The sequence below is a fragment of the Eptesicus fuscus genome, chromosome 15 (genome assembly GCF_027574615.1).
Source record: "Eptesicus fuscus isolate TK198812 chromosome 15, DD_ASM_mEF_20220401, whole genome shotgun sequence".
Lineage (NCBI taxonomy): Eukaryota > Metazoa > Chordata > Mammalia > Chiroptera > Vespertilionidae > Eptesicus > Eptesicus fuscus.
Window position 1 is genome coordinate 76,612,372 of NC_072487.1, and position 20,017 is coordinate 76,632,388.

General features: G+C 51.7%; 1 protein-coding gene across 1 annotated transcript; it reads right to left on the reverse strand.

Moving 5' to 3' along the window:
- Nucleotides 1-1,596: 1,596 nt before the first annotated feature.
- On the reverse strand, nt 1,597-20,017 carry TTF1 (transcription termination factor 1). Its single transcript, XM_028127234.2, has 11 exons — nt 19,988-20,017; nt 17,068-18,011; nt 15,026-15,249; nt 12,991-13,176; nt 12,035-12,113; nt 11,256-11,386; nt 10,900-11,134; nt 9,093-9,182; nt 8,936-9,001; nt 5,005-5,090; nt 1,597-4,149 (listed from the first exon to the last, which is right to left on the reverse strand). The coding sequence occupies exons 2-11, from the start codon at nt 17,991-17,993 to the stop codon at nt 3,971-3,973; spliced, it is 2,202 nt and encodes a 733-aa protein (XP_027983035.2). The 5' UTR covers nt 17,994-18,011; nt 19,988-20,017; the 3' UTR covers nt 1,597-3,970.

A 20,017-nucleotide genomic window follows, 5' to 3' on the forward strand; every position in this document is an offset into this window, starting at 1 on the left:
TCTGTCCATTCTCTTCCCAGCACATCCCAAACCAAAGCCATGGTTCCCTTGCCCTCTCCTCCCTCCTGCACCAGCATCCGACACCGCCAGTCGCTCCTCCCACATCCTGGATTCTTCGAGGCAAAATGGTTGTTGGGCAAAGGTAACATTTGTATGGCCAGAGGCACGTGGGAGATATAGGTGAGCACTATAAAAATCATTTACCAAGTACACACGTTTATTGGGTCAAATTCATAGCACAGTGAATGTAGACGAGTCACCATCACCTCTGTGGTTGCTTCCTCAGTCCATTCACCTCTTCTGCGGAGGGCACCCTTTCTACTGGGTACTAACTCACGCCACCATTCAAGGGAGGCTGTGCCAAATCCCAGCTCCAGAAGCCCCTGCTTCCCGTGCAGTGAGCGCTCAGAGCCGGGCACAAGCTTCAGTCCCAGGATCAGGGACAAAACCCAGGACCTAGGAGCCACAGGAGGCGCCATTCTTTCTCGGAATGGGTGTCTGGGCTGCAGGAACACAGGCTGCAGGGGGCGCCCGGGGCCAGGGCCCGTGTGGAGGTACAATGACATGGACCCTGGAGAAGCCACACCTTGGTGGCCGAGCAGCTGGATTAGCCCTTAAAGTGAACCGCACCTCCCTCTGGGCTTCGCCTTCAGTTGCAGATCCCTTAGCTGGCAGCCCATTTTCTGCATCAGCATCAAGGGTCTATGCTCACAACCCACCACCCAGAGAAAAACCAGCCACATGGGGCTTACTCTTCCCACATACTTTAATGGTTCTATATATACACAATTTCCTTTATGTTTTTACTTCTACAAAGTCAAGGAAATATACAAACTCTTATGTTAATCAAACCTGTCAGCATTTAACATTATTGTACAACTAGAGGCCCGATGCACGAAATTCGTACAAGAGTAGGCCTTCCTTCCCCCAGCTGCTGGCAGAGGCTTCCCTCTGGCTGCCAGCACCCAGGACCCAGGCTTCCCTTGCAGAGGGAGGCCCTGCCCACCCGCTTCGGTCTGCCAGTGGGTGGCCTGGGCCTCTCTCTTTGGGGCAATCGTGGAGCCCCGATTGATGGCCCCGCCAGCCAGTGGCCTGGGCCTCCCTCTGCGGGGCAATCTTGGGGCGATGGCTGGGCCCCCGACCAATTGCATTGCACCCACCTTGGCTGGCCTGGTACCAGTGGGTGTCATAGTATGGTCCCAGATGACCATACTATGGTCGTTCCATTGTTGGGCTGTTCAGTCAATTTGCATATTATGCTTTTATTATATAGGATATGCCATTCTAGGAATAAACAGTTATTTACCAGGTCTCCTAGGAACATGTGCATGTTTATTTTGCATGTGATAAAGGAGCCATTCTCGCACACCAGTTCCATGATCTCTTCAGGTGGAGGAAACAGGCACCAGGTCTGCCTGTCCACAGCTGCATCTCGAGCTCACTGTGCAGACAACTCCGCTTAGAGGGTGAAAGGGCAGAGGAGGAAGCGCAAGTACTTCCTGTACTCGGGAGGAGAGGATGCAGGAAGTGAACTGCGGTAAAGGGGAAAAGAAACCTGTCTCAGAAGAAACAAGACCAAGGGACAAATAACTCCGCTTAGAGGGTGAAAGGGCAGAGGAGGAAGCACAAGTACTTCCTGTACTCGGGAGGAGAGGATGCAGGAAGTGAACTGCGGTAAAGAGAGGAAAAGAAACCTGTCTCAGAAGAAACAAGACCAAGGGATAAATCCAATGGTTGTCCAACAGTCTCGACTTGGCATTATTTCAGTTCTTGTCCCAGTTCCTGGTCATGTAACACTTTTCCATAAGCATGCTTTTTAGCTATGGATCTTCACTTACAGACTTCGTTATGCAACACAGAGGCCAGGACTCTGCAGTGGAAAGGAGGTTAAAAAAGGGGCGCTCTCCCTCCTTCCCCTAAGGGGGCATTTCCTGAACCAGTGATGGCAAACCTATGACACGCATGTCAGCACTGACACGCATAGCCATTTCTGATGACACGCAGCCGCTGAGGTGGCCGCATGCCGAGGATGAAACATTTGCGAAATAATGTTTTTTCCTCAAAGTGACACACTACCCGAGTTATGCTCAGTTTTTTGGCAAAGTTTGACACACCAAGCTCAAAAGGTTGCCCATCACTGTCCTAAACGCTGAGGGTCCCCACAAGACTTGCAACCAGGGAGTAGCAGGCAGGATCACAGAATAGGTACATTCTTAGGGATCAGCTATATATAATGTGTGTGTATATATACACATATATATATTTAAATATTGTTGCTGTAAGTCAGGTCTTTTTTTAAAAAAATATATTTTTATTGATTTCAGAGAGGAGGGACAGGGAGAGAGAGATAGAAACATCAATGAGAGAGAATCATTGATTGGTTGCCTCCTGCACGCCCCCTACTAAGAATTGAGTCCACAACCCGGGCATGTGCTCCCGACTGGAATCGAACCTGGGACCCTTCAGTCCCCAGGCCGATGCTCTATCCACTGAGCCACACCAGCTAGGGCGGGATCAGCTATATTTGACTAGGCTGTCCTCCAAAAGGAACATACACTTTCTATTCCCATCAGCATGGAGACTGGTATGCTTGACAGAGAGGAGTGCCTGAGGGCAAAATGCTTTCTAAAAAGGCAACACCCTTGTGCTTCCTGAGCATTTATGAGTGTGTATCATCTGCACCACACTGTACAGGTGCTGGGGATACGACAGACCCAGGACCCCTAAACCGCATTGCTCATCTTCCTTCTCCAACGATGGCAGGTTTGGAGAAAGGGGGAGCGTTACAGATGAATGAACCATCACAGCATGATGTTACACAAGTGACATCAATGAGAACACCCAGGGCACAGGGGCTGCATCCTGGCACGGACGGCGACACCCCCTAACAGGACACTGTCCACCCACATGCTCCTCCCTGTGCTCCGTCCTGTACACACACGGCCAGAAGCCTGGCCAGCTGGGTCCTGCTCAGCTGCCCATGGAGACACCGGGAGACATCCTGCAGGGAGGCAGGAGCGCTGTTTGGGAGACACACATTCCTGCTGAGGCCGAGTGGCAGGCGGGATGGAGCTGCCCGGGGTCCAGACCACCCGTTAGGGGAGGAGCACGGGGTGCGCTGGGCCACAGGCCGCGGCGGCCTCCCCTCGGGGCTCATCGCTGGGTATTCGACCTCCCCGTTTGCTCCCCGATCCCGCTTAACAATTTAGTAGCCTGGACCCCGATATGAAATCCTCTGTTTAAACATCGTGAGTGCTTTTGCTCTCCCGACTGCTGGGCTAGCCTGAGACTCCAGCTGGCACGAGTGTGCCCAACACGCACGTGGCACCTTCCACGTCCAGCAAAGCCAGTTTTCCGGAAGCAATGGAAGGGAGCGCTGGCTTTCCCTGCAGTTGACACATGAACTCAGTGGCTGGCTCTGAGGGGCATCCTGTATGAAGAATGCACATCTTTAAACTAGCGCACCCCCAGGAAGACCAGCTGGGCACCTGTGCCATGTGCATGAGAACGGAAACCAGGCTGCGGGAACACACACCACGACTTCCTTCCAACGCTCATCTGCACTTCGCCGCCGAGAACACAGACGTAAACAAGCGAGGAGCAGAAGCCAAGGCCAGGCACGCTGGGCTGCCGACGTCTCTTTGCCGCTGCCACACAGCCGAGTCGGCACAGCGAATGTTTACAGGACGCGCCCCTCTGCTGCCCTGGGGGCTCGGGACACTGGCTCCACAGAAACCACACTGGTTTGCCATCGGACAGATATGTTAAGTCAACTCACATGTTCCTCCTCCTTTTCACACGGAAACACACGCATCAGCCAATGCTAGTCATTCTCAATGTTCCACAGCGAGGTCGTCACCCTCACGCCTCCCCGTGGCCACAGTCGCCTATTCCAGCCGCCGGCACTGAGAGCGCTTGCTGACACTCGATGTGATACAGCCAAACCCAGAGAGCAGAGGGACGCCCGCTCCTAACTCCGCCCGCCTCCGTCCTCCTCCTCACTGTCGGCGTCGCAGTGGAAGATGTCCCTGAACAGGAAGACACGCCGGGGCGCCGCGGGAGGGCGCGCCGCGCCTCTTTTCTCCACCTTCTTCTCCAGCTTCTCTTTGAGCAAAGGCAGACTCGTCTCATAAAGGTAGTCTATAATCTCTAAAGAGAAAGATTGAACTTTGAAGTGATTTGTGCAAAGCCTCTTCCCAAGGTCAAGGGTCAGAGGGCATTGCTGACAAGCCTGCTCCGTGCTGTTCTCATGTGCCAGACCCTGTTCTCACTGGTTTGCTTCCATTCGCTCACTCAACCCTCTCAACACTCCTCGGAGGCAGGCCCGCTATCTGTTTCTCAAATGAGGACACCCAGGCTCCTGACACGTCAGGGACTCAGTCGGGACGAGGCCAGGGTTCAACCCAGGGAATGGTGTCTGCTGAATGCACGCGGTTCCTCCCACTCCCGGGCGGAGTAGCACCCGAGCCAGTGCTCTCCAGACACGGGGCTGGGCGGCCCCTTGAGACACCCCTGCAGGCTTGTGCGGGAAATCCAGCCCCGAACGCCTGGCGATGAGCATCCTGTATGTCTGGATGGGCCGCTATGCACACTTTGGACAAACTCCTCACATGACTCTGATGACCTGGGTCTGGGAATCACATACCTACCCACCCACCGATGGCTGCAAAGAAGGAAGTGGCATCTTATGTTTTTCCTAGAAGTGTATGTGCACGCATGTGGATTGAGTGTGTGTGTGCACACGGTGTGAGTGTGTGCATGTGATGGCAACCCAGGAGCCCTCTCGAGCGTTCACTGAGTGCTCGCGAAGCCCCGAGCACCCTGCTGACCACATCGACAGGTCGCTATCTGACTCAGCCCTGCAGGTCCTGTCGGGAGGGATGATGGCGCTAGCTGTCTCCATTTTACAACCGGAGCTGAGGCTCTCGGAGGGCAGTCTCTGCCAGGGGCACGCCCAGCACGGGGCACCACACTTCTCCACACTCACACGCTGCACATACTGACCTGGAAAAGTCTTCCTCTGCCAAAAGGGAACACAGGTGGCTTTCAGCTTATAAAACTTAGCTTGCACGTAAGACGGAGGAACGTCACTTTAGGAAGGAAAGGGGAAAGGTTAGCGTCAGTCTAAACCCTATCGTTTCAGCTCTGAGAACTAACAGCAGTCACTGAGGGGGGACCTGAGCCTGAGGAGCTTTCCTCCCCTTGAACGTGAAGTCATCATGGCCACAGCAGTAATACAAGTAAGACACACGGGAAGCTGTGATCCCTGGTTAAACACACACACAGAAGGAAGAAAGCCAGCAGTACACGATGGGTTCTGTTTAGATTGGAATAATCTAAGGCACCAGCTGGGAAGACAAAATACCAGGTGTACCGGTTAATAATGCGGATTTTGTAATCAAAGAAAACACGATAATTTCAAGAGAAACATCAAAAGTGCTTTATTCAAAGTAATGTCCATCGCTAGCTACACATGCCCCCATCTTTCAGGTAATCTGTGGATACCGTCCCAATAGAACTTTACTTGTTTTGAGGCAAACCATTCAGAGACCCCATTTTCCACTTCTTCGTATGTTTTGAAGTGCTGCTCAGAAAGTATGTGTGCCATCGATCGGAACACATGGTCATCTGAAGGAGCAAGGTCTGGTGAATACAGCAGGTGGGTTCATACTTCCCAGGTAAGATCTTTTAACGTGTCTCTAACTGGTTTTGAAGTGTGTGATGGTGCATTATCATGAAGCAAAATTACTTTGCCGTGTCTTCTGGCCCATTCTGGTCATTTCATGATCAAAGAGTGGTTCAAATTGATTATATGTTGTCGGTAGCGATCAGTATTAACTGTTTCACCTGGTTTTAGAAGCTCATAGTACACCACACCTTCCTGATCCCACCAAACGCAGAGCATTGTCTTCTCTCCGAAGCGATTTGGCCTTGCAGTTGATGTTGATGGTTGACCTGGATCAACCCATGATTTTGTGCATTTGGGATTCTCAAAATAAATCCACTTTTCATCGCCAGTCACAATTCGATGCAAAAAAAGACTTTTTTTCGTGCCGCTGAAGCAACATTTTACTGATGACTTTTCGGTTTTCCATTTGTCTTTCATTCAGTTGATGTGGCACCCATTTTCCTTCCTTTAAAATCTTTCCCATTGCTTGTAAATGATCAGAAAATGTTTGCTGAGCAACGTTTAATCTTTTTGCAAATTGTTTTTGAGTTTGACACGAATCTTTATCCAATAATGCTTGTAATTGTTGGTCTTCAAACTTTTTCAGTTGACCCGGATGTCGGGAGCAACCTCAGTTGACAAAGTCCTGAGAGGGCAGGTTTCACAAAGTGGCCTGCCTGTTCCCAAGGTTAGTCATGCATCCTGCCCCCCTTAGGCTTAGAGACCCTTAAGCACAATAGTTCAGTAATCACACATTCTGCCCCCTAGAGCTTAGTTAACCTTCAAGCACAGTTAATGTATAAGCGTAATTATCCTTCAGCAAGAAGCATGGCTAGATTATCTGATGGAAAGGAATTCAGGTGACTTCAGAGGTGTATGTATAGGTATAGCCGTTGGGATCTTAGCCAAGATAAGGAGCTTTGTGTAAAGGTCAGTAGGAAACCTGAAACAAAGGGGTGTAATTATGCTTACCACATTATAGGAATGATGTATTGTATGGAACGTAACTGACCCTGTATAAAAGTGTGGAGAAAAATAAACTCGGGATGGCAAGCAGGAAGTGCTTCCATCCTCCCGATCCCATCCTGTTCTCTGTCTGTCATTTCTTATCCTCACCCCCCTTGCAGGTCCTGTTCCACTGATGCCGGCAGGCTCCGGCACCCGGACGTTCTTTGTCTTTTACATAGAAATCATCACTTTTAAAGCGTTTAAACCAGCGTTCACAAGTATCTTGAGATGGAGCATGTTCACCATAAGCTTCCCAAAGTATATGATAACTTTCAGCAGCACTTTTCTTCAAAATAAATAAATTAAAACTTCCCGCAAATGCTCATTTTTTGGCACAAAACTTGACATTTTTAAGCGTAAAAATATCTATGATGTTAACACCTTCAGAAAATTTGACAGATGAAGTTTTGAAGCTTGCTGTCATTACAACAAAACAGCATACATATCAAATCGCATTTATATCAACATATGTGTAACTCCATCTATTGAAAAAAATCCGCATTATTAACCGGTACAGCTGGTATAACAGGAGCATGTGCTGTCGCTCACCTTGGACTTGGCCCTGCCCTCAGCACTTCCCACGTAGCAACCAACAAGCCTCACGGCCACTCTACCAGGGAGCCACTACTCTTCCTCCTTATTTTAGAGATGGGGAAACTGAGGCGCAGAGAAGTCCAAGATCTCACAGCTAACAAAGGGCAGAGCGGGGACACTTGGGTGATTTGACTCCAAATTCTAACCTCTTCCCCATTACGCTTAGGATACATACTGGTCACCACTGGAAGGCACAGGGCCCTGATTTTTTTTTTTTTTTTGCAAAGCTAAAAAAGCAATGCTGATGATGTCTTGGTGACTCAAATACACTTGCACTTTATAGCAAGTAAGACCGAAACAACCAAATCTTAGTTTCTAAAGTGAAAAACCACTAACTTCACTGCCTGGACAATTTTTCTTAAACAATAAAAGTGTGACTTATTTGTTTCAATAATTAATCTAGCAGTTAAGATGGTTAGGTTGATAATTTTATCTGTTAAGTATGTAAAGGCAAACGATGATTGGGTCCCAGGTTCGATTCTGGTCAAGGACATGTACTTTGTGGGCAGCTTCCTGGGTCCTGGTGGGGGTGTATGCAGGAGGCAACCAATCTATGTTTCTCTCTGTCTCTCCCTCTCCCTTCCACTCTCTCTAGAAATCAAGGGAAAAATATATCCTTGGGTGAAGATTAATAACAACAAACAAAAGTGGTTTGATAACATGAAGGGCGGGCTTTGTGGATATAGTCCTCAGGATGGAAGTTGGTGGGTGCAAGGCAGGGTCCCCTTCCTTCTAAGCACCTGACACCATCCCCTCTGAGGACCCGGTACTGAAGGTGTGCCCCCTCAGGACAGCTAGCAAAGGAGAGCGTTTGGAACCAGGGGCATGTCTCTGTGACTCGAGCAGGGCCTGTCACTCAGGGATTCCCGTTCTCCCAGCTTAAAAAAGGTGGATTATTCTTTGGCCACATCCCAAGGTGTAAGAAACTATCCACCGAACCTGTTTAAACCCTTCCTGATCGACGGCAATTTCCCACCCACAGCCACGCTCCTAAAAGTCAGCCGGGCTGCCGGGCCTTGCTCCTCTCCACCTTCCAAACGAAAGGCCACACAATCCCTCAACACCCACTTCCAAAGCCCACAACACCTGCACCCCACCTCTCTCACAATTTGCTTTGCTCGGAGGGACTTGGTACATATTTCATTCACTCCCCTCTGGTGTCTTTGGTGGGGGCGGAGTGGGGGTCTAAATACATATACACATAAAACAACTTGTAGGTAAAGTCCACATGCAGCATGACTATTAAAATCTGATAGTCATTTCTTAAAAGTCACCTCTTATCTTTTAAGTAGCTTAATATTAAACAGACTAGAGGCCCAGTGTACGAAATTCGTACAGGTCCCTCAGCCCAGCCTGCGCCCTCTCACAGTCTTGGAGCCTTCAGGGGATGTCCAGGGAGCAGGCCTAAGCTGGCAGTCGGCCAACCTTAGCGCTGCTGTGGAGGCGGGAGAGGCTCCTGCCACCGCAGCTGCGCTCGCCAGCCATGGGCCCAGCTCAGGGCTTCTGGCTGAACGGCGCTCCCCCTGTGGGAGCACACTGACCACCAGGGGGCAGCTCCTGCGTTGCGCGTCTGTGCCCTGGTGGTCAGTGCACGTCATAGCGACCGGTCGTTCTGCCATTTGGTCAATTTGCATATTACCCTTTTATTATATAGGATGGTCTTACCCTATGGTACCAGCAAGATCTTCCCAGTCTATTTCATTAGCATCTTCCACATTTATTTCATACAACCTATGAGAAAACATAAATATTCAGTTTTCAAGCTCACTGCCGTTCTCAGGGCCAGGGCAGTGGTAAGGGCAGCGCTGCTCCCGGGCCGTACCTCTCAATCAGGTTGATTTTGGCCTGGAGGGCGTTCACCCCTCGGTACACATCCTGGCCATTCGTCATCCTCTTGGTGAGAATTTCTGTCCTGCATGCACAGAAAGAGCAGTATAGTTCACTATCAGAGGTGCAGTTTCTGTTCAAGTTCCCTGTCTTCTTCTCATCTAAACCCCCTCCTCAGCACCACTTTCCAACTCCTGCAACTCCTCCCTGCCCACATCTGCCACCATCCACCGTGTGTTAGAAAATTGCCATAATAAACAAGTTAAAAAGGGGGAAGCAGGCCTTTCAGCAGCTGCTAGAGGGTGCTGTGGCACTCGCTTTGGTTTAGTTGCTCATAAACAGACCGACATTGCTCTTCTACTGTGAGCAGCCGCTGGAAAACCAACCGAGACAAATTTAGCAAAGTGATGAATGACCTGATGGTTCCTCCAAGGCCCAAAGCCAACGGCTGAAGGAAAGGGTGAAGTTCCTAATGAGAGGCGCAACCCACTGTGAAATATTTAAAAAGTCCTTGTCTTGCACAGCACGCTTTGTCACCATCCGATGGACATATCAGCAGCCATTCCATTCACCTCCTTGCTAAGGGAGAGATGTGGTAATGGTACCGGTGTTCTAACAGCCATCCACGTACACTGGTTTGAAATGTGTCACTTGAGGTCATGTCACTGTTACATGAAGTAAACGTACGTTTAGGCTACAAGTGCTTTTTCCTTCAGACTGAGAAGCAAAGCAAGTCTTGCACGTCATTTAATCACGGTGATTCTGAAGGCGGTGCCCTTGTTTAACACCGATCGTCAACCCTCCAATGGAGGCTCGTCCCCCATCCTTTCTCAATCTAAACTGCAGGGGGGGAAGGGCTCTGGTTCCCCATTTTACACTCTCTCCCCACAACATTATCTGCTCTTTGGAGTGTATTTCCCTGAGCGTAGTCCTGTTAAAATAACTGCAACGGAAGGTAAGGTGCATAGCAGTACACAGTATAACCTAAGAGTTTACTTTTAGCATAAAACACGCCAGCTCGGGGTTTCCTTCTCATCTGACAGGACGCCTGAGCCGCCCGGTGCGGGTCCTGAGCCGCCAGGCCCCCACCGGAGGGCGGGCTCAGAGACCCTCGGGGCGGGGAAAGCTGCACGAGGTAGGGCGCACAGAGCAACCCGGTGAGGCTCTCCTGGGTGATGATGGGGCGAAGAAGAGCTGAGGTGGGGAGTGGTCCCTCGGGGTGAAGGCAGGTGGACCGCACGATGTAAAAGGCGGAGCTCTATGACCAGTGTTCGCTGGTCTCTTCTGAATGTCGGTTTTAGTTTTTTCGAAGCACTATGCTTGTTTAGCTCTTTGTTAAATGTATCTTTATTGTTGAAAGTATTACAGCTGTCCCCTTGTCTCCCCTCTGACCCCCTCACTCCTCCTGCCTCCTTATTTATCTTTTAATGCTACCAACAAAACCACCTTGTTACTCAGGACTTAGAAAGGGACAGACTGAAGACATCAGAAGTCAGTATTCAGCATTAAGCAGCCTCAGTGCCTTGTGAGGAAGACGGACAGTGAATCGGGCTGCTCAAGCGCCGCCTTGGACCAGATGCCGGCGCTGAGGGAGCCGAAGCAGCCAAGGGACAGCGATTCTCGACACGGAAGGCTTTCCACCTGGTGCCTCCACGTGTTCTTATAACCTCACCATCCACCCGCCTCCGGGAAGTGTGCGTGTGTGTGTGTGTGTGTGTGTGTGTGTGTGTGTGTGGAGCGGGGGAGGGGGAGGAGAGAGAGCATGTCTTGTTGAAATTTGCATAAGAAGCCTTAAAACTTACCACTTACTTTTACACTGCATCCAATTTCTGGTTCCGACTTTAGCTTCGACTTCTACCCAAGATATGCCCTTGTAGAGTTTTTCCCGAACAACGGACAGGCAGCCTTCGGGATTCTCTTGGAATCTAGAATCTACCTCCTCTAAGTCCTGGGGAGACATTGTCTTTAGAATCACTTCTTCAACGGCTCTGATTAGTCTCTGGGTTTCCGTCTTACTCCAAGCACCATGGTTTCTTTCTATCAATAAATATAAAAAACAAGTCAACGGCTCTCTGAGAGACAGGCCGCCAACAGCCCTGCGCACTGGCTCCTCCGCTCACCCGGCGAGCCCCCCAGGCAGGCACGAGCCCACGCTCACCACTGCTGATCTGGGAGAACTTGAGGGCGACGGAGAGGCTGCTTCGAGCCACCAAATCCCCAATCTTCTTCCAGTCGTTGCCATGGAGGGAATGGTATATCTTTAACTTCTCCATATCCCCTTTGCTGTACCTACGACAAAGGGAACATGTCACAATTTCTTTTTCATTTTAAAATGTATTCTGTAGTTAGGCGAAATTCACGTAACGTAACATTAACCTCCACCTTCCGATATTTACTGCGACCCAAGACCTGGGCCATGTGCTCAGGGAGCACTGCACTGAGCGGGAACGTCGGGGCTCACGAGGAACTTACAGTTAGCAGAGCAGACTTCCAGAGCAGCAGGGAGGCAGAGCACAGCGAGTGTGGGAATGAGTGTAAAGAAAAAGCAGAGGCCCGGCCTGTGTGGCTCAGTGGTTGAGCATCGACCTATGAACCAGGAGGTCATGGTCCGATCCCCGGTCAGGGCATTGTGGGCTCAATTCCCAGTAGGTGGCGTGCAGGAGGCAGCCGATCAATGATTCTCATCACTGATGTTTCTATCTCTCTCTCCTTCTCCCTTCCTCTCTGAAATCAATAAAAATATATTTTTTTTAAAAGAAAGAAAAAGCAGAAGATATAGAGGGGAGACCACACAGGTTCGAGTTGAAAATGGAAATGAAGACATCACCTGACCACAGGGGCACGCCTGCTTTCACACAGTCTGCTGACCTGACTCCTGACCTGGTGTGTCAGCAAAGACCAGAGACGTTGTGTGTCCAGCCGCTGACGCTGTCTTACCTGCCTTTGTAATTATTGACGTCAAACATCTTCTTGGCTCGGTAGTACACGAGTTTCCAGGGCCGGGCGATGCCCTTCCCTAAGTCAGAGAAAGACGGTCAGCGGGCTCACGGTGTGGCAGGAGGTGGTCACGGGGGTAAAGGGGCCCAGAGCAGCCCCTTCACCATTAACTATCCAGGACCTGGGCAAGGCTGGGATGCCGGGGCCTGCGGGAAGCTGTCTTGGGAAGCGGATGTACACAATCCCCCGTTGCCTTGGAGACCTCTGAAAACTGGACACTTTGTACGTGGCTCCAGCTCTGGTCTCCCCAATTCCCGGAAGAGACCGTCATAAGGCAAAGCAATGCTAACATAATGTGACTTATCGAGGGAGGCTGTGGGGGACATGCCAACAGCTCTCTGTAAGAACTCTCCAAACGAGTCAGCCTGCCTCGCTCCCTGAGCATGAAACTGCCCTGCACAGGGCTCGCTCGGCCGCGTTCCTGGGCACACCCCAGCAAAATCCTCGGAAATTAGCTCCCTTAAGTTTGAGAGAGGTTTTCAGGTCAATGCTTATGGTTTCACGGCCTTGATTTCCAAGCGTCGCCTCCAGGAGGGTCCCGGCTACGTGGACAGCACACACGGCTACACTTCAAATGCTCAGGAGACCCTGCTGCTTCCGGGAGGTGCTGGTGCAGTAAATGCAAAACATATGCCGCGAAGAACAGGAAGAGAAACCAAAACCATAATTACTACCCAACAGGGAAGCTAGAGGTTGACCAGCTCATTCTTCCTACAATCTGCGAAGCCCTGTGCCCAGGAGGCACGAGCACATTCCTGACCCCAGACAGGCTGCCAACAAGACATGGGTCCCTCCGGCAGCGCTGACAGCACCAGGGTCGGCGCTGGCTGAGTGCTCACGGGGTCACCGCACGCGGTGGGAGGCCGAGGGCGGGCAGAGCGAACACCTGAACTCACCGATGTGCAACCGAAACGCGTACTTCCTCTTTAAGTTGGTGATGGCGGCTTTCTCCTCCGGGTACCTGTCCGTGTACAGCAGCTTGTCCGCGTTCTCGATTCCTGTCAGGGACAGAAATTCTTGCACGTTTTTCTCTAACTGCTGATTTTCCTTCGCAGAAAACTTGCCAAATTTAATGGCGACACCTAGGGTTTGAGGAGGGAGAAAAAGTGTATGTTGTCAATAATGAGGAAGAGCAAACCTCGCAGGTGCTCCTCAGCAAGGACAATGCAGGGGCCCGCCACCCGTCCTCACCCGGCTGGTGCGCGGGAGCTGGGCCTCCGGTCCCGCTGCGGAACCCGCTTTCCTTCTGATTCAGCTCAAGCCACCCTCTGCTCCCGAGGTCTCCCTGGTCATCCCACTCCAAGGGGCCTTCCTGACTCATCAACTGCCTATTAAAGTAGTTCTTTTTTTATGTTAGAAAGTGCACATATGTTCATTAAAAATTCAGAGTAAGAAATGAAAGTTCAGAAAACACCCCCTTCACTCTCCCCTGCCCCTTGGCCCTTGCGGCAGCCGTGACCCAGTGGTTCTCTATGCACATGTACCAGGGAGGGACATATGACCCGACATTCTCCTCCTCCTAATTACTGCAGCTCTCAGCTTCATTACACGTTAACTGCGTTATACAGTGTATTTCTATTCTTAGACTTATTTTTAAAATATTTCATAAAATACTTAAACATCTCAGCACAGAATCCTACCTAATAAAATAGTAATATGTAAAATGACCACACCTTTGCTACGCCCAAGCCACACCCACCTGCCAAAACCACGCCAACCAGCCAATCAGGGCGAGTATGCAAATTATCCAACAAAGATGACGGTTAATTTGCATACACTGAGGGAGGGAGGAGTGAAGACTGAAGACAACTTAGAAGGAAGAGGGAGGAAAAGTGGAAAGCAAGGTGGCTGCCAGAGGGAAAGCCCGGCGGGGCGGAGTGGGGTGGCAGCGGTGCGTGGGTGCAGGTGCGGCGGCCGCAACAGCGGTGGCAGTGGCAGTGCATGCGGCCACTTGCAGGATTCTTCCTGCAAATGGGCTACTAGTCTATAATAAAAGCGTAATATGCTAATTAGACTAGACGTCCTTCTGGACGACTTTCTGGATGAAGCCAGGGCTGTGAGGGAAGCCCGGGTCCCGGGTGCCGGAGGGAAGCCCGGGTCCCGGGTGCCAGAGGGAAGCCGGTGCCGGCAGCCGGGAGAAGGCAGGCCAACTCTTGCACACATTTCATGCATCGGGCCTCTAGTATACAAATAAAATGGGATCATTCTATAGACACTGCTCTATAAATTACGTTTTTCTCGCTTAATTTATCCACGTGATTGTGTCCATAAGGCCCCCCTTCTTTCTCACTGACCAGTGGTACTGGCCGCACAGCAGCTCTGGGTAAACACTGCTCATTTTAGCACTGGCCTTACATCTGCAGCTTCTTCTTAAATTCAGGCGGCTTCCTGGGAGGCGCTTGTGACACAGTGAGATCAAGGAGGAGACCAAGCTGGGCTTGTCTGGCACCAGCCCACTCCCCCAGCTCATCCTCAAGTCAGAATCTCAGGGACAGAAATGAGAGCTGTGGAAGCTGATGAGTTAGTGTTTGCTTCACTTCCATATCCTTCCCAGGCCACAACCAATTCGGCTCCTCCTCCTCCCCTTCCTTCAGGATTGACCTCGTCTGTGGGTGAGCTGGTCCCTGCAGCCCAGTCCTCCTCGCCTCCCTGGCCAGCTGGGCAAAGGGGAGACCTGTGCACTTCACTGGTTTCATTTCACAGTCAGACAATTCTGGGTGGATGATGTACTATCAAGTACACCGGAAACCTATATAATTTTATTTATCAAGGTAACCCTGACAAATTCAATTTAAAAAGCAATTCTGGATGGAGATACAGCCGCCGTAGCTGGAGGACGGCCACGGTGACTCTGTAAATCTGAACCGCTCACAGAAGCCGGGCTAGTGGTGCTTCTGGGCGTTCAGCAGCACTGAGTGCCACACCGCTCACCCTGCGCCTTGAACTCCTGGAACCGTCCCAAGTCATCCCGGTACATGCGCTTAATCGTGGTGGCGGCCCTCGCCCCGATGCCGGGGATGAACTCCCGGAGCTGCCTCACGGCGGAGGCCAGGTCCACATCCGCATCGTCCGCGTCTCTCGAGTCTTCGGACAGATACTGCGCCTCGGAATCTCGGGTCGAATCCAAATTGCTTTCTTCATCGGGAGGTCCTAACCTAAGAGGGAAATTGGACTGATTAGCATTGAGACATCACTTAGCTTTTACTTTGTTTTTTAAATGCTTTTATTGATTTTTATAGAGAAAAAGGAGAGGTATAGAGAGACAGAAACACTGATGAGAGGGGAGCATCATTCATCTGCTGCCCGCAGGCAAGTGCCCTGACTAGCACGAACCAGCAACCTCTTGATTCCTGGGTTGATGCTCAACTGCTGAGCCACACCCGCTGGGCTCTAGTAGTTTTTAAAGTCTTTTCCTGAAGTGACTCACTTCGACAAGAGGTGGTTCAGTGGGGGATGTCTGGACTCTTGGGGGTAACTGCTAACTCAGAGGTGCCTACAAGGCAGACGTGGCACCCTAAGCCGTTTCCACCAGAGATTACTTCTTACATTCCTATTTCTCAATTATTGTTTATTTACTTCCTAACAGGCTAGGTCCTCTTCTTCCCGCATGGACACCCAAGATGCCTCTCCCCAACCCTTGCAATGTTACGTTTTATAATAATGGTTATTAAATGATCTAGGGTTTCCATGGTTACAGTTATTTTTTGCTGTGGTCAGTAATGGCCACATTTCCCCTTTGCCTGGTTTTCTATGTATCGTTCACTAGCTAATTCATCCCCAAACTCTCTGCCAGATGTTCAAATCTCCTTTTCATATGTTCAACTGTATCAACTAACTGCTCAGACAGGAAACTGGAAAAAGTGTTGTGCACTTGTCTAAGGAAAGGGCCGTTTTCAGGGGCACACGGCCCAATGAAAGTTAAGAACCACAGTCCTAGTCCAGCTGGTGTGGCTCGGTGGTTGAGCGTCCACCCATGAACCAAGAGGTAACTGGTTTGATTCCCAGTCAGGTCACAGGCCCGGGTTGCTGGTTCAATCCCCAGTAGGGGGCGTGCAGGAGGCAGGTTGATGTTTCGCATCAATGTTTCTAACTCTCTGTCCCTCTCCCTTCCTCTCTCTAAAAGCAATAAAAATATATTTTTAAAAAAGAGAAAGAACCATAGTCCTAGAGCATTCCTGCCTCATTATCAGCGTTCTGAAAATATCCCGGGTAAGATGGCTCAGAGGATGACGTGAGCATGGCCACAACTGTTATCAGCACCACCCGAGGGGGGCCTCTCCCATGTCACTGCGGTGGAACTATGTTAAGCCAGGACAACGTAGCAAATGTAAGAAAGCCACTGAGTAAAAATTGGGGCTTCGGGGAATCTGTCCCAAGTCCCAGAAACTGAGCATTAAAGTGGTTAAAAAAAAAATCCCTGCTTTTATTCATTTGACACTATCCTCAAATCTATAATAATAAAAGCGTAATATGCTAATTAGACCCAACATCCTTCTGGACGAAGCGAGGGCTGTGAGGGAAGCATAGGTCCCGGGTGCCAGAGGGAAGCCGGTGCTGGTAGCCGGGGGAGGGAAGGCCTGCTCTTGCACGAATTTCGTGCATTGAGCCTCTAGTGATAATGATATATCTAGTATTAACATTTCTTTTCTTAGGCCCTAATTCAAGTGTTTCCCTGCTCGGTAACATTATAGGTCATCTCTTCCTTTCTTCTACCTCCATGCAAAGAGACACAGGTGACCAGGGGTCGTCAATGCCTGTTAGTTACAGAATTCCAGGCTGGAAGAGTTCTCAGTGCAAAGCTAATCTAACTGCCGTTACACGTGAAGAAAGGAAGCTGCCTGCGAGTCACATGGCTGAACGGCACGTGTCCTACCTCTGGGGGCCCTGCCATTCATGTGGACGTGCTAACAGAGGCCCAGACCCAGACCCAGACCGAGGAGGGGCACCCTCAGAAGGCACAGCGGCCGCGTTACCTCGGCACTCCCGAACACGCCTGGTGTTCCTCCTCTCGGGGCCGGGGTGTCGCACTTTCCTCAATCGAGGAAGCGCTACCTTCCAGTGAGTCAGGCAGCGGGTCCTCAAAGCTGGTGGGGAGCCCTGAGGGAGCACTTTCAACAGGAGACCTTCGCCTCCTTTTCTTAGCCCTTTTCTTTAATCTGCAGGGCTCCCTCCGGCCTTCCACAGTCCCCGTGCCATGGAGCACCTGTGACCCCTTGGAGTCCGCGGTCTCGGGACTCTCACATCCCTGGCGACGTGAAACCTTCCTCTTTCTTTTCTCAGGCTTCTTTTCATGAGCAGCGCCTGGCAGCTGAGTGACGGGGCCTCCCAGGCCCGCAGAAAGCGGGGACCCCGGCTGGGGCAGGACGCTGGCGCCCGGGCCTGGCCCCCCCAGCGCAGCTTCCCGCCGCCGCTTCTTTTTCTTTTTCTCCCGGGCTTGATTGTGCGGCTCTTCCCGTCGCTTAGTAACCGCAGGCGATGCGTCCCCTTCGGGCTCTCTGGGTGCCTCCTGTTCCCTGCTCGTGTCAATATAAACGATGTCAACATCCCTTCTGAAATTCTTCGGCACGTTCTCGATGTTTTCTTTATCCACCATGACACACACGCCCGTTCCGTCCTGTACCCTCAAAGCACTCTTCTCTTTCCTCTTTCTGGCCGGAGAAGGGGCCTCTGCAGCCTCCTCACGGAGCTCTGAGGTTTTCAAAGGAGCAGGGGCGAGATGCCGGTGGTCCTTCCTCTTCTGCCCCCTCTTCGTTTTGTGAGAGTGTTCGCTCGCCGGGGGGGCATCTCTGAAACGCTCATGGGCATGGAGCCGATGTCTGTCCTTCTCTACAGAGTACTTTTTCTTCTTCTTGTCAAACACCGGAGTGTGGATGTCCAAGCCGCCCCATTCGCCTTCCATTTTACTCCTAGAAGGAAACTTGACAACAATGGCTTATTTGCAAAGCACCTTAAACATCAGCCTCAGGAGAAAAACACAACCACAGAAAGTGAAATTGTACAGCAAGTGACAAGCTGCAATCATGACTATCCATCGCATGCTATTCTACATGCTCAGGAGGCTCACGGTACCCGACCCTGCCTGCTCCCACGGCCAGGCCCTGCTCCCCACAGCGTCACCTTTTGCCTCTCCTTCCAGCTCTATGCTCAGCCACACATGCCCCTTCCTGGTCCCACTAACGTGCCACCATCCTCCTCTTGGCTCCAGGTCTGATAGCACCAGGTTCTGTGTGTCTGGAACACTCTCCACTGCCTCCCCAGCCCCCTGCCTCCTTCCATCCTCAGAGCTCACCTGGAATATCACTGCCTCAGGAAAGCTTTCCCTGGTCAAAAGCATACACATTATATCACGTATATTGAGTCTAAAATCCACAAACGATTTTATGCATCTTTTCTCAATGCATACATATGCAGTAAAACTGTGAACACAGGGAAGGGAGTTACAATTGGCAAATTCAGGGATCCGGGACAAGTACAGAGCCAGTTTCTCTTACGGCTGTAATCTTTTATTTCTTCTTAACTAGAGGCCTGGTGTACAAAATTTGTGCACTTGGGGGGAGGGGAGGGTCCCTCAGCCCAACCAGCGCCCTCCCGCAGTCCAGAAGCCCGGCAGTCAGACATCCTTAGCGTTGCTGCAGAGGCAGGAGAGGCTCCTGCCACTGCCACTGCACTTGCCAGCCATGAGCCCAGCTTCTGGCTGAGCTCCAGGGGGAAGCTCCTGTGTTGAGCGTCTGCCCTCTGGTGGTCAGTGCGCGTCATAGTGACCGGTAGTTCTGCCGTTTGGTGGATTTGCCTATTAGCCTTTTATAATATAGGATTGGGGTTGGAAGGAGAGGCAAAAGGATGCACCCATCCTCTCCCCCTAAAGTCCATCCTTTCCTCCCCTCACAGCAGCATCTCTTGAGAGAAACTGCTCTCTCCGTTTCCTCGCCTTCCACCCACTTCTCAGCCCACGTCTTTGTGGCCTCCACCCTCCTCCTCCCTGAGCTTGCTGGGGTAAGAGTGCCAGGACCTTCAGTCCTACATTCCACAGGCACCTTCCTGGCCCATCTCTCAGGCCTCTTCCTAACAATGCCCGGAGCAGATGATGTCACCGAACATTCTTCTACTTCCCATCCGTTTCTTTCTTTTGTGTGAATACCCAAGTCTCTCCCTCTGGTTGCTTGAATTCAACACAACCTTTTAAATATATAGTCACTTCCAGCTATAACCACGTTATGGTTTCCCGTTATTCTTAAGATCAAGTCCCAAAACTTTCCAGACCTTCAGGATCTGGCCGGCCCCGCCCACCTCTCCAGCTCCCCCTCCTTTTAGTGCGAACACACCGAGGCCTCCCTTCCATTCCGGGCTTTGCAAGGGCAGCTCGTTCTCCCAGGAGGGCGCTGCCTCCGCCTTCTCTGCTGAGCTAAGACGGGTCTGAAGTCCGAAAGTCACTCGGGAGGGCCTCTCAGCGCTTCCCCCGCTCCCGCTCCCGCTCCCGTTCCCGGTCCCGCTCCCGCTCCCGGGCACGCAGTGCTGCCCAACAACCCGCCGCTTCCCCGGCGCCCTCGGCTCCGCGGGGACCGTGCCTGGGCCCCCGCGCTCGGTGCCTCCGGAACGAACGGATTCGCGTTGATCTCCACTTCGGCGAGCTGCCCGACCCCGACCCCCGCCGCCGTGCAGGGTCCTGGGACGGGCGTGCCGGGCCGGAGCGGGAGCTGCCCGAGGGCCCACTCGGCCTCCTTTGGCGCAAAGGCCCCGGGTTCCCGCGCGAAGGGGCCGGGAGCGGCCGCGGAGGAACGGGCGCCACGCGCACCCCGGGGGCCCGGCCGCGGGCGCGCCTCCCCGAGCAACGACCCCCGCCGCTCGGTGTCCGCACATACGTCTCAAAAACCCGGAACGAAACCCGCTTTCTACCTGCAGTCCGAGGGCGCCGCCGCCGCCTTT

Bases quoted from the DNA above. Each gene is read 5' to 3' on its own strand.
- TTF1 (XM_028127234.2), bottom strand. From the start codon at position 17,993: ATGGAAGGCGAATGGGGCGGCTTGGACATCCACACTCCGGTGTTTGAC. The intron at 11,387-12,034 runs GTAAGACAGCGT...CCTTTGTCGTAG, and splicing joins GTCAATAATTACAAAGGCAG to GTACAGCAAAGGGGATATGG. The intron at 9,002-9,092 runs GTACGGCCCGGG...GTTTTCTCATAG, and splicing joins AAAATCAACCTGATTGAGAG to GTTGTATGAAATAAATGTGG.